Raw genomic sequence first — 17,664 nt, 5'->3', positions numbered from 1 at the left:
GCTGGAGTTGGTTTGACAATCACCAGCTGGAAACACATTTTCCCCAACAGGCCATTTTCACAGAGATAATTTGACAAGTCACAGCAGGAAAAGCACAGGTGTAAATAATAAAATAAATGATGGCTCAATTCCATTTTGCTGCTTCAGGGTCTTGGTGTTGTGGATGTTGGCTCACTGCAACACTGTCATGCTTACTGGGACACATGACAAAATCAGAGCTATTGTTAATGTTATTGGCAACACTGTGCTTTTCCTGCTATGATGTGAAAAAGGCCTACATAGTCTGCATCAAGCACATGTGTTCACACAACCAAACTTCCAGACAGCTGTGCTTAGCAAAAGCAACATGCTAAAAATAAAACGTATGTCTTTTACCAGGGGAACTGTGCAAATTAAAAGAAGCCGACCAGAGGATACTTGTTCCTCGGAGTAAAAGTAGGACTTACAGTACTGTGGTTTTAGTTCCTTCAGCTCCTGTTAAATGACTCATCTGTTACATGTGCCATTATCCCATTAGCTCTGTCTGGCTCAGACAGACTCCCTTGACTGCAGCTCAGACCCCACACATGCATACTGTTAAACATGTAGTTTCAAAGCAGAGCGCAGAGACGAAGACTGAGAAAAATACAACCATCTACAAAACAACGGCGCGTGCTATCTCTGTCTACACCCCAACCACACCAAGACTTTTAAAAAGTAACTGGAGACGAGCTCAGTGTGATTCTACCTTGGGCTCTGCTCTGTATGTTGAATATACTCGCTTTACTCAGAGTGAAAGCCTCAAGAGCACTGAAAGCATTTCCTCTGGTATCTGAGCTTCTGTGAGACAGTAGAAGGCTTGATAGTGTATCTGCTTTCATGAAGTGCATGAAAAATAACATCCATTATGGACTAAGAAACAGCTTCAGTATTGCAGGAAGCAATCTCAAAATGAGTCTGTAAAACATACTTGAAGCTTATTCATTGATTATTTGATGCGGTGAAGGTGTTTGGTGTGGAGGATGTGAGGACAAACGAGGGTGAGCAACTGAAGTCAAAGCATGTAAACGTGTTTAACAGCTGAGTGGTGCACGGAATCAATTCAACACCAGACTGTGTGTGTGTTTGATTCTTAATTTTCAGACAAAGCCACAAAATTGTGTCTGAACTGCAATGCAGTGTGCTTTTCTGTTCATGGCTGTGCTTAAATATTGGTTAAATCCAAGTTGGCTTTTTGTTTGTAGTTAATCGTGGTGTCACAACTTTATTAAAACATATGAAAAACGACAAAAACATGACAAAAGAGGAGGCAAATAGAAACGCAGCACTCTGACCAACTCAGCTGGGCTCCCTGGCAGCAGCGTTAATGTTTCTGTGGAGGAAGACAAGCCAAATGGACAAGAGATTTATAGCAATCTGTTCACTTGTGACTAAAGCTTTTGGTGCATATGCTGCATCAACACAGTCAGATGGCAGCTATATGTTCTACTCTAGTATCATGTAACTGCTTTGTACAGTACACTGCAACTGTGCGATCCTTCTTTAGTTAGGTCGCATTTTGACTGACATCCGTTGGTGCATTGTCGTCATTTCATGTAAGTGTGAATGTTAAAGCCATTAACACTTTGTTATAATGACTACAACAATCTACTGACACATTGGTAATGGCCCCTAATTGACCTCCACGTAACATCAGTAATCAGGCCGTGAATCAGTCTGACCAGACGCAGCTTTACATGCACATGGGATGTCACAGCTCCCATCGACCCAAGGTCTCTCTCGCACATGCACACACACACACATACACACACACAAATCAGGCTGCATCACGCTCCAGCAGACCCTTTCAATCTGCAGAGTGGTCTGATGGGGGAAAGGGCTGAGACGAGTGGGGGACAGACAGGCGGGGTAATAAACATGAAAACACTGCTCTAAATCATTCACATGTACACACACACACACACACACACAGAACTGGTCAACCGCTTTCACTCATTTCCACTCCGATGTGCTCTCCAGGGTTGAGGAAAGTGACTCCTCTTCAAGCACCGGGGCCACCCTAAATGCAAGCCCTCTTGTTTTGTAGCAAAGGCCGCCCTAAAATTACACACTTTTAACCCCCAAAAAACTGTTCACGGCGAGAGGGGAATTCCACCACCGTGCAGCGTTTCGGTAGCGGGATCAGAGCTGAATCCTTGCACGACAGAGCCAGCCTCCGAGCCCAAAGCTGCTTCACAAGCGCACTTCATATGAGTGAGATGTCAGCATTTTTCCCCCTCCTGATAGCTGCTCACAGTAAACTAACCACAGTGGCTCTTTTCTCCCTTCCTGCCGCCGACTGACCGTTAGGGCCTGAGGACAAGGAGGAAAGCAAACTGAATTGAACTAATCCTCATCTCAATGCATGGCATCATCATCGGCGTCATCATCATCTCTGTGATTACGGGCACCATCTGCTGCCAGCCAATCTATAGAGACTATCACAACACTGCTGGGTCATGGGGGTCATTGCCATGGTGATCCATTCGTTTATGGTTGCGCATTTCCTGAATAGTGGGGTAACGTGTCGGGTTACTCATCTGTGTGAGCACAGCACAGAGAGATAATATCTAATGTGTGTGCATGGACAGATAGCGAGGGAAAGAAGATAGTGTAAACCTAATTAATGCTGCCGATGCTCAGATAGATCACAGTACGAGTTTATGTTCAGAGGCAAGTTTCCTATCCTGAGCATAAAACGTTGAATAAGAAGCACAACTATTTGAAAAGATACGAGTCCAGAGATTAATAAAAAGTGAGTAAAAAAAGAATAAGATGGGGGGAAAATGAAGTAAATCCTGAAGAGATTTCTCTCTCCTAGGCTTCATATCCACCCCCTGTTGGTCTAGCAGTCACCACAACCACCTTTGGGAAAGAAAAAAAAACAGCGTAAGCAGACTAGAGCCCCAAAATAGGTTTAGGTAGGTGTAGGTTTCTGTATAAACTAGCAATTTTGACTGCTGTCACAAGGCAAAAGTCAGCTGGGTAAGCACAAAGTTTGACTACGAGGATCCAGACCAGAGCAAATTAATCCAACGTGCTTGGCCCAGCATTTGCCAAGGTCTTTAAAACCAAAACAAGAAGGGGGAAAAGAAGAGGGTCACCAAGTCTTCTCATAGGGCAGCCATTGTCCACTTTCTGAGCTGTTCATGTCAAACACTGAAAGTTCCTTTATGCACGCCATGAGGAACGGAAAGCAAATTCTGGACAGCAGACAAGGTGGGGATATTTCTTTTGGATGAGTTTTTCTGTTAGCTGTTCAGCAGAATGCAACCAAAATGCAGACAGGACAGTTGAGGCAACAGCATTACTTAAAGCTGCAGCCAACAATTACTTTCATTACTGTTCATTATTGATTAACCTGCTTTGTCGATTAACCAATGAATTGTTTGGTCTTTGAAAAACTGCGGAAAAAAAATCACATCACAAGGACAGAGAAAACGAGTGTGTGTGTGCGTGGAGAGAGTGAAGCTTTATAGTAATTGTATTTCATTAATGATTTTTTACTTTATGTTAAGGTACACATTCACAATTCACTAGTTGCCCATTAGCACACACATTAGTAGCAGTCAGTTGTTTATTAGTCATTTTAAAGCACTACTTTTTTCTACATGACCACATTCTACAACTACTTAGCCATTAACTTTTGAAAATTCCTAAATTACCTACTTATTGCATACTTGATTATACAGTTATAGCAAGGAAGGTGATGCATATGAATTACAATCTTAATAACCTAACCCTTGTTGGGTGGAACCAATGAAAAAACACTGATGGTGTCATCATTTTATGGCCACTACTACTCAAATTTACTTCATAAAAAAACGAGTCTATTGCCAGTTTAATCTAAAGTGTTACATTTTTTATTCCCTTCAATACAATAACCGTCTGGTCTTCCTCAATGACAAAAGGCCATTTAAAGCACTTAAGGTACTGAGAATAATATGTTAGCTTCTGTGAAGAAAAAGCTCAGCTCACATGGAAAAAGATGGACAGGAGGGAGGGCACGACGCTGCTGACTACAAGGAAAGTGAGTCCAGCTAACAAGTCTGTTTTATCGCAGCGCTCTCCACCTCTTACTCCGCTGTCTGAAGAAGAAAGACATTCCTGGATGATTGCATGTTGGAGTGACTGACAGACAAGACAGAGATCCAGCCCCATTGTTCCTGCCGGCTAACTATCTGCTGATGACAGCATGTCTGCCTGGCAAGACGCTGTCCTGCTTTTCTCAGAGGCCCCATCACCATACAGCACACACACACACACACACACGCACACACACATACATCCAATTTTAACAAAACACAACCCAAGCAATCCTCCCCATCTGTAGTATTGCTATTGTCATCACCACACACTTCTTTAAAGCTGACATGCACACATATCTGGGCTCTGTCTGGTGTCTCATTATAACTTGTCTACTAAACCTGGCTAACCCTTTAAGCCCCCCCCCCCCGCGACAGTCACACGAGGAAACAGTCTGCCACATACAGTGGAGATTAGCCAATATGAAGGCTGCAGTCTGGGATGTAATTATCCAATTTATTTGGTGCATGTGTGGGTATAGTATCTGTGAGGGCTGTGGTGGGTTGTAAACCATGTTTCACGAAGGTGCCAGATGTTACATGAAACCCAAACAAACTTCACCCCTCAAAGAAAACGACTAAAATGTCTTAGAGGAGTGTGTTAAAAGGGCGAGCTTGTGTATAACACACACACACACACACACACACACACACACTCACAGCAGGAACATAAATAATGGTTTCGATGTGAAAATCGTGGGCAAGACTCGACATCACGTTAATCATATTTATTTCACCACTGTGCTGTGGTCAGTCCACACTGTTTGGAAAAGCAGCAAAAAGTGAAACTGGATCTTCCAGCGACACAGCTCTAATCCATTTTCCTCTTTGATCAATTTTCAGGTCAATAACTGTCAGTGTCGAGGCCACATTCACAACATTAAGCATCACTCCACAATATTACAGATGAGCTGAGGTATTTTCTCAAAAAGCTGAATGACATCTGAGTAAAGCATTGAAAAGGTCTGACCGCCGGCAGAGGAAAATAACAAATGGTTAATTGCAAATCATCTGTATGAGAATTGTCTACTAAAAATTCATGATTGTGAAAGCTACCCAGAGCTACCCTCTCTCTCAAGCACTCTTTTTCCATTCTTGACACAACTACTTGAACAGAAAATGTACCTTTGACCTAAGACTGTGCTCGCCATTATCATCTTTATGATTCAAGGCATCTTGCCCGCTCTATGACTGCGGGCTTTTGGCCCCGACATTCGGAACAGCTTTAAACACTTTTGCCTACAGGCATGGTCAGATGATACTTCGTATGAACCAGATATATGAAAGCAGCACATAGCATCAGTGTTCGGCGTGAACGGGGAATTCACATAATACACCGGCATTAAATACCACAATTTTGTTCTACTATATGACCGCCAGCAGTTATGTTAGGTCACCTGGGAGCAATATATGGAGAATTTCCCTGCAGAAAAATGTCTAAAACATCACATCATTTGTAGGCAGACTCATCCGGCTCGTTGCAGAATGAGACACGTCAGCTTTTCTGCAGGTGTGGCGCTGAAGCAGTCGCCCGGTGCTGCATATGTACTGTTGGCCAGCTCTCGCCCAGACACAGAGCTGCTGTCTGCAGCTCCACATGTGGCACAGTCAGGGTATACACAGCAAGGGCGCTCTTTCCACCTCAACGTCCACAGAGGAAAAGCTGTGACTCATTCAAAACATATGTCAAATATACAGTTCAGCCACGCAGGCATCAAAGAGAAGGTAGATCCCTGAGGAAACTGTGCTCGACTCGAGCTCTTCACGGTAGTACAAACTTTTTCTGTTACAACTGTTATATTTTGAAGTCTTCTGCTTAAGACAGCACAACCACAAGATGATTCTTAACTACAGTCCATCCCCAGAACTACAAATCCACTGTAAAAAAAAAAAATCCATCTGAAAACACCCTTTCAAGTGTTTCATTCACAACTTCTCTCCATGCTGAGTGAGTAAAGTCAATATTTGGGTTCCATCGAGGCGGCCGCTAACAGGCCATGGTTGCAGAGTTTCTCTGTTCTCTCAGACAGCTGAGATGTGTGGAGTCAGGCTGTCCCGGGGGAAGCGCGGAAAACTTCAGCATGCAAGTTCAGTGAAAGCGTGGGACAGAGAGAGAAAGGGAGGGGGAGGGTGCTTTTCACTATGTCATAAGACTGTCTGACAAGAGTTCATTGACACACACAAACACACACGCTCACGTGCACTGCATCACAAAGCTGAGACAGGTGAGTCAATATCTGACCACAAAAAACACTATCAGATGCATAAATTTTCTTCATGAGAGTCGGTAGAGCTGATTAATCAATTAAAAGAAAATTCATCTTTATAATCGATTTAAACGTCTCACTCATTTTTCAAGCAAAAATGCCAAACATTTGCTGGTTCCAGCTTCTTAAATGCAAAGAACTGCCACATTTCATTGTCATTAATGACAGTAAATGAAGGTTTTGGTCTGTTATTAAGACAAAAGACACAATTTTGAAGACATCACCTTGGGCTCTGGGAAACTATGACGAGCATTTTTCACAATTTTATTGACATTTTATAGCCCATCAATTACTTTATTGATCAATTAGTTGTGAAAATAATCCACAGATTAATAGAAATTGAATTAGCTGCAGGCCTTGTCGTCTGACAGAACCTTTTTGGCTTCTGTGCAGTTTTTTCTGCCTGACTGCAAGTTATTCAAACATCTCATCTAACTATGAGCCTTCTGGTATTTTAGCAACAGGACACTTGGTGCTTTACAGCTCCTCAGTGGGCACTACAAAGACCGCCGTTGGCCCAGAGCCTCGACCGCCAGCTGCCAGAAATCACACTGGGATGACAACATCAACTGCAGTCCTTTAAGTGTAAGAGAAAACAAACTTTCATGTTAACTGCTGAGCTGTTGTTCAGGGTGTTTTACGTTTTACAAGGTGAGAGACCGGGGCAGAACTTTTGTTTCCATTTGGTTTTCCCAGACGGCCGTGCTGCCTCATGGTGATTACACTTCAATGGGTTTTTTTGTGTCTATATGTCTATATCTATCAGAGCCAAATGTACTTCATCGAATGTCATTGTTCTCATTTGAAGATGAGCATTTTCTTAATGTCTGCATTTCTTCAACCATCCCATATGTCATCACAGTGGAGACCTGATGGCGCCATGTTTAAAACCTGCTAAAAAGTCTCCCCGACTTTGAGGGGAGTCTTTAATGAAGTTTATAAACTGGCAGGAGACTGATAAAAACCACGCTTGGAAGGAGGGGCTGGGAAATAAGGACCAAATGTGCCATGCTTTGAGGGGGGAAAAAAGGCTCCTCTGACTTCACCTTGGAGTCTCTCTTTGGCTCTTTTCACACCGACGCATGCGTCAACCTCATGGTGTCAAAGCTGCAGTGCCAGAGGCGAAGTGCCCAACAGTTACCACACAGTTCTATATAGTCTGATGATGCCTGAGAGAGACAGAGAAAATTACCTGCTTTCTCCTGGAAAAGGCTGCAGTAAAACACGACATGACTGGGTGTTTGTTTGGGTGTGTGTGTGTGTGTGTGTGTGTGTGTGTGTGTGTGTGTGTGTGTGTGTGTGTTACTGTGGGCTTGAGAGCAAACTTCAGTTGCACAAAAAAAAAGACCTTCATTTCAAACAACTCCCTTTGAACTCCGCTGGGAACCTACGACATGAAAAGAGTTTCACTTGACATAAACCCAGCCCCTCAATGAAACAGAGACGATCTGAAGGGTCTCAGACTTCAGGAGAACTTCATTGACAGGCTCGACAGATAAAACTTGCATGAGTAACATTACAGCAAGTTTCAGTTCCTACATCAAAGTGTTTTTTGTGCTATAACTCCTGCAAATTATAAATATGATTCCTATTGTGCAAAAGACTGAACGGATCAGGGATTTCCAGACAATTTCCAATATTAAATAAATCATTACATGTAGCAAAACACAGACTTAATTAAAATGATAATGTGCAAAATGTCTTGCCTCAAAAACACCTGATCTAGTTTGGTCCCAGCTCAGTCAAAGGCAATTGGTCTAAAGCTCACTGGAGACCTTCTGAGAAGTTTATATGGAAGCATTTCCCCAACAGAGAAGAAGCTTGGGTCTGTTCCCTGAGTGAAAGTGACAGCAGGGCGACACAACTGTGAGGATTCACCCCTCCCACCATACCCCACCCCCAAACAGAGCTGAGTGGCCAGGACTACAGATCAATGCTTGTGAGTCCATTAATGAAGAGGCAGGGCCTGTCAGGGAACAATAGCCGTCAACAGGAGCCGTCTCAGACAATCTGGGCCAGGATACTCTGATGGATGAGATGGGCCTAAAGTTTCCCACTTACCCCCTGTGCCCCTTGTGTCCAACCCCCTAACCTCTGTGTAGGACAGAGAGCAGCCAGTGTCCCCCCTTCACCTCAATCCACTTCACCATGCTGGACTGAGAGTTTCATGACAATTATTGTTCCTACAAACCAAACAGACATACCAGGACTCGCAATGGCCAAACACATCATTCCCGGATCCCAACATCCACACTCAGTGAGGACAGATGTACAAAAGTGAGTAAACTCATATCACATCGTAGCAGTCAAAGCCCATCAGGGGATAAGAGAGATCATGGCTTTGAATCGACCGGGACAGGACCCTGACCTTCGCCCTTGGCAGATCCGTGGGGAGGGTTGCTGCATCTTAATGAGGGCCGGGATCAGAGCCTGTCTCTGGATGATAACACAGACCCTGGTCTATCCAGCCCTGGAGGCTGGGGAGACACCTCTTATTGCAAACAAAGATCCCACAGGAAATGCTGAGGTCCCACATAGAGGGTCAAAAGGGGCTTTGCTATAAACAAGGTTAGGGTGATCCACCACTGAAACTGACACCTTGAAGATGTTTTGGTGCATGTCTTCCTCATATAAGTTCAGCACAGAACATGTTAATCTAATGTGGTCTAATTACTTATCACCTTTTGGTACATGCACAACATAAATTGGAAAGTGCCACGCAGGAGTACAAAGTGCCATAATAAATCAGGTTACATAAACCCCATGTGCCAAATTAGCTCAGTTTATATAGCTAGCATCATGAGTATGGACAACACAAATGAGATACCAGAACTTGAGCTCAAAAATCAACTGTTAGGGATAATTTGCCAAATTATACTCCTGTCCTGAACACAGCTTTTAAGACCAAAGTGATGACCAGGCATGTCCAAACTATTCCATAAAGGGCCGTGTGGCTGCAGGTTTTCGTTCCAACCAAGGAGGAGCTCACCAGGCTGGAATCAATTAATCAGCTGATCTCAGTGTTTAGCTGATAACAAAGGGATCCCTTGATGTTGATTGGTTGGCCTGGTGCGCTCCTCCTTGGTTGGAACGAAAACCTGCAGCCACACGGCCCTTTATGGAATAGTTTGGACATGCCTGGTGATGACACTAACTTGCAGATCATTCTCAAACACAACTGCATCAGAAATAGCTAATTACGGAAACTCATGAACACTTTTTACTTAAGAAACCAAGAGTTCTCACTGAGGACTTGGAAGAATGGATGTAGTTGGCTTAGCTTCAATGTACTTGGCCTACTCTGGTGCATTAACTACAGTAAGCCAAAGTCAAGGGACGATGGGGACAGCGGATGTAGGGTGAGGGTGAAGGGAGGAGACAGAATTGCAGTGATCCTGCCAGAAATCCCATTTCAATTATAGGAAGCATTAAGCCTCTTAGGTGGTATGCTAAAGACTAGCCAGAGTGTCTGGTGGTTTGGACTGCTCACTTGGGCCAGACCGCACATTAGGCCATGAGTGTGAGAGCTCGTAGATCCATCAGTGTGTCTCTAAAGCTATTACATATGCATTGTCCCTGCATCCATAATCCTACTGTCTGAAGCCTTGTTAAAACTTTCCTCCAGACCACCTGTTGTAAGGGGGCAGCTGTCGTCCCCAGCCAAACTATTCCCACCAACCTTTCCTGGAATGGGGGGAGGAAGAAGAAGGCCAAGCCATCCCTTGGCTCGGGAACTACTCCAGCATCAGCACACATGGAGAAGAGCTACGAGAGCACACTTGCCTTCAGATGTTAACACATCAGCCATAAATGGTTGCACTTTAAATGACACGTTTCAGCACAAAGCACTAACAGAGAGAAAGTGTTTTGCTCTGCACAAACCAGTTATGCAAAGACAGAGCAGCTGGACATTAAATGAGACATTGTCCTGTGTTAACAGAAGATAAGCATCCGTGTCACTGTAAAGCGTATACCCAAAACAACCAGTGGCCTGAGATTAAGCTTACAGGTGCTATAAAAAGATGAAAGATTAAAGACACTCAGCAGCAGGCACTTAACTGCTTTTTTAACACTCATGACTGCATTGAGAATCTACTTACCATTTTACAAGCACCATTACCTTGTTGTTCACCAACATCAGCAAAGCTACAAACAGTCCATGAGAACCACACTGAGGGCTGGTGTGGCCTGCACACCCAGCGCCAACAGTTGCCTGTGGATGCTGTAAATACCATTACCATTCCCTGCAATACTCGCTCATAATCTCTCACCAAAATCAAGCAGCAAGGCAGCGTGCCTTACGACTGCATAGCTGGCATACCAGTGTGATGGACCACTGCTGGATGAAATAACAGCCAGATGGAAGTCTAATGACAGCAGCCTTTAGGATTGAGTCACTCCAATCACCTCAACACCAGTAATAACCCATGAAAAGCTAACTTGGCTAAAAATAAACGTTATTCATCAGCAAAAAATGAATAAACTGGACAAAGGGATATGGGACAGAGGAAGAGGCCTAGTGGATGGGTGGGTTTGGGGCACTATATAAGGGAGGATGTAGACCATGCAGAAGCTGTTTTCTCTCTAGGGATACAGGCCTACGATGACGACAGCATTGTTGATGCTTATTTTGGCTCGTGTGAAGTACAGGACCACAAATTGTTTCTTGGTCACAAAACGAAGACACATGATCAGTTGCCTTTCATGAAGATTTTATGGTGCTTTGAACTGTATTACTGTTTTGTTTTGTGTGTCTTATATTGTGCTGTGTGTATTTGCACAAAGGCCCATCAAGGGACGAGTGTTACAAACCATCGTAGCTAATGAATGCTGTGGGATGTAGTATTGGTTGATGCTATGCACTTGCTGTGTAAAAATAAACATTACATAAATAAACAGGCATGCTGAGGACATCAAGTGCAGAACTTTGCTCATGGGCCTGAAGGGTCTGAAACAACTTTGAGATATTTGTATTTATGCAACAAAAACAGGGGACGTCCCAGACTGCATTACATGCAAGCATTCTACCTGTCAAAAGCAAGCGTAAATTACAAAAGCAACTGTAATGTCATGAAACATAATGTGTGTCTGTCAGAGCAAACGTACGCAGCTGACAGACTGATCAAAGGGCTGCACTGCCGACAACACAAAAGCTTGTCTTGAATGTCAAGTAGTGATGGTTGTCTTGTAGCCACAAGCCCTAATACTCACTAACCTTCTGCAGTCTACTGTATGAGTCAGATCGGTTACAAACCCATTGTATTCAGCTCAGCAACACAATGAGAGGGCTGCTGATGTAACACACAGTGATCCCAATAACTGATCCTCTCTGCCAGAGAATTAATATACTTTTAATGCTTTAAACACCTGCCACAACTGCTCAGTGAGCTGTATGTCCAACACTGTGATATTACAAAGATACACCCATCTTCATACAGACAGAGCTAGAAGCTGATGCACTTGAGATTTGTTCAAGGAGACAACTCTATTGATTGCATCATTTTAGGAGTCTCTCGCTTTACCAGACAGGATTCAGTAACTGGGGCGTATAACAGTCACAGATGCAAAAATAGACCTAAGATGACTACAATGTGTGCCAGTTTCTGGCCTCAGACAGTTTCTCATGAGGTGCTCTTGGGTAAGACAAAAGCACAGGGGCATTTTCACAAAGATCAATACTTAACACGGAGGTCGGCTCAGCCCCCGGGGCCTGAGGCCTCCTTCAAGTGGAACTTATGACATCATGTTTTCAACACAGAAGGTTGAAAAGACAATTGGCTTTGTGTTGCACGGTTTACCTTATGAAAACACTGTTGTTTGGCAACTGACAAGAAATATGGATGTCACCTTTCAGATCAGATATGCAGAATTATTTTGCATATTCTGTAGAAACGCACCTATCACTGTCAGATATATCCAATTATGTGCCATCAGACTTAGACTAAACAAAAACAGAACAAAGCAGAAGATTTTATTTTGGTTATGTACCCAATTTATGTGTACTTGTTTCATTTCGGCTCAGTGTCAGGGTGTCTGCTGTGTTTTGCTGTCATTTATGGTCACGCTTTCTTAGACTGTTCTCTCCTCTGCTGCCTGTCTGTGTGCTTCACCAAGGGCGGGGCTTCACACACGCACACATGCACGCATGCACGCACGCACATATGCACACACGCACACAGAGCAGAGACAGGGACCTTACTCAAGTCCATGACAAGATGCATTGCTACATAGATCTGTTGCACCTGCTTTTATCTGGGAAAATAAAACATATTAGATAAAGTGGCATACTGCAGCTTTTTTTCAGTTGGATTTTATTTGTTCAAAAAAGCTGTAACCTGGGGCACTTCATTCTGAGATTTGTTTGATTGAGAGTCTGAGATGTTCCTGTAATCTGGTGCAGCTTTAGAGAAATGTCAGCTATTTGTCAATTTTCTTTCGAACATAAAATTGAATTTTCCATTAAGGTAAAGCTAAAATGCAAAAGTGCTTGTTTATGCTGTCAATTATAGTTCTGAGAAAGAAAGAAAATTCAGAACTGGTGTCAGACTTTTAACCAATCGGCCAAGAAAATTGCAATCGGTGCATCTCCAGCGTTCTGCATTGTGTTTTCTGCAGTTCAGGGTCAAACTTATAAACTAGGAAAGAAAAAGACTAACATTATACAAGATGCTGTATTATTTAATATATCAGCATATGTCACAACTCATCAAAAAATTTCCATTTACAATTGAAAACCATGTCACTCAAATGCACCCACTTCAAATCAGTAACTGATACTTTAACACAAAGCATCTGACAAAATTATTGATATCAGGGCTGGATCAAAGCATTCAGTATTCTAAAGCAGTCACTAATTGCCATTCAGATAATTTTCAACGAAGCATTGAAGGGAAAAAAACAGATCCTAGAGCTCTTATTTCTGAAAAGTCTGGACTTGCCAGAAGAAAGTCAACACAAGTGTAGAAGAAGAAAAGCCGTGTTTTACAGGGGCACAAAGGGGGGTCGTGACCCAAATCCCTAACATCCTCTTACTGGATAAACAGGTTTTTATTACTGTGGTTTTACCAACACACACACAAACATGCACGCAAGCACACACACCCAAGCGCTCTGGATGGCCTCTTAGTGCCAGCAGTTTAAACTACTAGCCTAATTAAGGTTGTGTCAGATGCAATTAAGTTTAGAAAGAAGTAATTATGCAACATTTGTGGACCCATTTCCGTAAAACCTCTGAGTCTCCTCTCCTGTTAATGTGTTTAAAGGCTCCCTACAAACAACTAGACCCACAGGTCAGTTTTAAAAGGTATTTTAAGAAGACGAGGCTCAAAGTACATCAAGCCCTATTTGGAAATACAGAACACTGGATATATTCTATTTCATACATTTGGGGTAAATCTGATAAAGAGGGCGGACAAAGCATGAAGAAATTGCCTTAACAGTCAACAAAGCAGTGAGGATCAGCCAAAAAGCTCAAAACAGTGCATGTTGGCATCAATTATTGACAGAATCTACATTAAAACTGCACTGTGGACTGAACTGAAAAACCATGCAGTACTTGGACTTGTGTGTTCGACTACTGTATTGTCGTCACACACCGCACTCATTGTTTTCAGGATCTGACATATCTTCCTGTTCTGTTCTCAGTAGTAACAGGACTGAGGAGCACATTTTCATTTGGTACCAAACCCCTCGATGAACAAATGAGTCCCCCTTGTCGACCAATTACACCTACACAAAAAGAGTCAAATAGAACAGATCTGATTTAGAGCGGGACCAAATATAGGACTTCTCTGCAGCAATTTTCCACAAAGTTTGTTTGCAGGTCTTGGGAAGTACTGCCGCATATGAGAAAAAAAGTTGTATGAAGCCTTTTGTGTCTACTGGGGGGAGCTGTATGTAGTCTGATAAATCAGCATCGGTTGGGGGTGAAGAAGTCTGAAAATGGAAAAAGTCTGGGGGCATGAGCACTTGAAGAAGTGAGCTTACCAGATCTCTGTAGCTCACTGCTCATCTCTGCTTGAGGCTAGTCCAGGCTACATTAGGTGTGTTACTGGCATAAGACACCTGAACCCCCAATGACCAGTCAGTAGTCAAATTGCATCGTGGGTAATCTAGGCACCAGGCAATATCGTCTGGTTCTGTTGCATCGTTTTTGATTCAAAACTCTAAATCGGGAGTCCAAAAAAGTTCTATGAGTGCAATGCTAAATCAGTGCAGTACTATTTTAAAGAACCAGGCACTGCACAATTATACTGTTGCTGACTGTGCTTCCAAAACAGGCTGTAAAATGCATAGTCCAAAGCAAATATATGCACATAATATTAAAGTGTGTATAAAAGCCTTTTGTCATTTGATATTATTATCATATCCAGAATCTTTATGCACCAAGAACAACAAGAGGACAACAGGAGTTCTTGAAGTCAGCAGCGAAACAGACAGCCCATTATCAAAACTCATAGGTGCCAATTCACAAAACAGGACATCTTGTGAAATGATATACCTGCCCACTGTGGCATTACAGAACACAGCACTGCTCCAATCAGCCCGTCCTCAACTGTCAGTGCAAGGGTGAAGCCGAGAAGTGAGCACTTATATAACAAAGTGCTACTCAAGAGAAGGCTGGAATCAGCACAATGTTAGAAAGTCAGCACAGTGCTGAAAACAGAAAAATACGATATTTTTATTTGCATTTAGACTTCATGAATACGCAGCAGGCGGATGTGTTCTTATACTCAAGGGTGAAAGAGTCATACTGACAGTTTGTCAAGTGCTTCAATGAATGCTAAAAGGGATACAAAAAGGAGCTGATTTTTAAATGAAATCGCAGCTACTTGTGGATGCCTGTGTGTGTACATATGTAAATGTGTTTTTGTTTAGTGTGCGTGTGTTTGAGATTCCAGGCAGGCTGGCGGACAATGAGTGGAAGTGTTCCCCATCCACTGCAGCGTTTAATTGGTCAAACAGACCAAAGTGAGCGAGATCTTGTTGTCCCAACAATGAGGCCTTGTGTTCCCTGAGCCTGAGCGCGGGGAGGTCAATGTGAAACAACAACACGCTACTCCACATCTCTGCACCATCAACTCAGCAGCATTTCCGCTCATCTCTAAAAGAACACTGCTGAAGCTCATTCTCAACCCAACCTCACAAACCAGCAATTACTGCTGAACAAAAAAAGAGGAAAATCCACACACTTATTTGCATACTTCTACAAAAAAAGCACATTCCACTCTTAGCAGTGTTGAAATCATTCCCAACAGTGGATTAATTGCTATTTTCAAAGCAGCAGCGGCAGAGGTTTGAATGAAATAGTGCGTAGCAAGGTGTCTGACGCCCACGTGAAGCACCTGTCAGCCTGAGCAGGTGTTTGTCTGGCTGCTTGGCTCACTCCTCCACAAACACTGGTTAAAAATAAAGCAGGAGTAAATCTGACGCCAATTACTTATCTCGTCCCTGCCCGTGTCACGCATTCAGATGTTTGTTTTTGCAATAAAAAGGTGTAAGGCACCAAATTGTCTGTCACAATCCCACCTGGGCGGCAAGCAAAACTTCTCCACTGTGAAAGCGGGCAGAAATGATCCGACGCCTAAACATCTGAGAGCGTACCCTGATTCACAGAGCTGAGGCACACTAACACACATAATACACCAAGCTGCTCATGTGGGAAATTCTATTTTTACCACCAGGCAGGGCGAGGCTCTGCCATACAGCACACAAAGTAGGGAAACTATAACAAGGGAGGGAGGGAGGCGGCGAAGGGCTGTCAGGGAACAAAGCGGAAGTGTCCTTCCTCCTGATGACCTGCAAGTTAAAGCAAGAACGTGAAGAGAGTGTTGTCTGTGCAGATACAGTGGGATGCATCTGCATCATTGTGAGAATGATCACTCGGCCAAAACACTTGCAATGCCCACGACTAAAAAGTGGTGCACATGTGGGTGATTATCCCTTTTTGGCACCTTCCACTCTATATGCCTAGACTCTATTTACCTGGTTTTTTTTTAGGGTTTATTCCTTATCCAAACTGAGGGCCTAAGAACAGAGGGGGTCATATGTAGTACAGATTGTAAAGCCCACCTTACACCACAAATGAGTGCTATATAAATATAAATGACTTAAGCATACCTGCGCTTGCTGGCTAATCATTGAGAGGAGGGAACAAATTCAATTTCTTAATGAAAACTAAAGCACAGTAGCACACTATAAACCCAAGACAGTTATAAAAAAAAAACCTTGATGAACAATGGCTGAGCTGGCTCAAATAGGTATATGGGGCATGAGGGATGGATAGAGGTGCAGTGGACAGTTTCTTCACACATGAATGGAGGAGACCTACTACTCTGAGCTAACATGGATCTTTACATTTTAAATTAAGGCCATAATAATGACAGAACTCTTTTATTTCAATATTTTTGGCGGACCATCGTTTATGTGGACTACAATCCCACTCGCAGCAAAGTCGCTCACCTCCTCCAGGGCAGCCACTGTGTTCCTGCAGTGGGACATCCTGGTGGTGAAGTTCGAGGCAGTCGGCGATTTATAATCTTCATTCGTCTCTGCCACAAACTCTGAAACCGTGATTTGGTCCGGCATAATTAATCCCTTTGCTGATAAGAAGAAGAAGAAGAAGAAGAAGAAGAAGAAGAAGAAGCACTTTCCGTAATCCCGCCTTTCGTCTGTACAGTTTTAGGACACAAAAGTGCTCACAGAAGCAGCAGCAGTGTCTCTGAAAGCCCCCGCGGGTGGTAAACCATCTCTGGGGATGTTTATGTCATTCCCTTGTTTGCGCCCGACACAACTGCGCGTAGCGGTGTCGCACGCCGGCTCGAGGAGTCGCACCGTTGCCGCTCACACCGCGCTTTGCTACAAGGTGATGCGGTAGGTTTAACCCCTCCTGGCTTTCAGCCCGCTACTCTCTTTCCATTCAGCTTCACGGAGCAGCGTGGAGCTTCCCCGGTAGAGCGTGTTATCCTCTCTGGGTATTCGCAAACCTCCGACAGCGCGGGGCGGACAACTTCTTCTTTCTATCCCGGGGAAACAACAAGCAGGCGTTTTCAACGGGAGCGCAAGAAATTGACAAAGGTAGAGGAGGGGATTCAATGGACGGGCAACAGCCAATGGGGCACACCGGCTCGTAATTGGGAGCCAATCAGGAGTCATCGGAGGCGTGATCTCATGCTGCTTTCATATGCTCCTCGTAAACTATTAAATCCTCTTAGTGATGTGTGGCATCAGACCACTCAACCTGTTACTGAAAGTTTCTGCAGTTAAGCGAGGGTAAACAAAAGAAATTTAACACC

At 43.5% G+C, this 17,664-nt stretch overlaps 1 protein-coding gene across 2 annotated transcripts in view; it reads right to left on the bottom strand.

The window, feature by feature from the left end:
* The window catches only part of asap2a (ArfGAP with SH3 domain, ankyrin repeat and PH domain 2a), a 59,832-nt gene extending 42,457 nt beyond the window's left edge, over nt 1-17,375 (bottom strand). For both annotated transcript variants that reach the window (XM_041953261.1, XM_041953263.1), the window contains exon 1: nt 16,832-17,375. In XM_041953261.1, coding sequence (XP_041809195.1) covers nt 16,832-16,957 — 126 coding nt within the window. In that variant the 5' untranslated portion in view covers nt 16,958-17,375. The remainder of the gene's footprint in view (nt 1-16,831) is intronic.
* Nucleotides 17,376-17,664: the final 289 nt, after the last annotated feature.

The sequence above is a fragment of the Chelmon rostratus genome, chromosome 15 (assembly GCF_017976325.1).
Source record: "Chelmon rostratus isolate fCheRos1 chromosome 15, fCheRos1.pri, whole genome shotgun sequence".
NCBI lineage: Eukaryota > Metazoa > Chordata > Actinopteri > Chaetodontiformes > Chaetodontidae > Chelmon > Chelmon rostratus.
The sequence above is the reverse complement of the archived record's forward strand: the minus strand, read 5'-3'. Positions and strand labels throughout refer to the sequence as shown.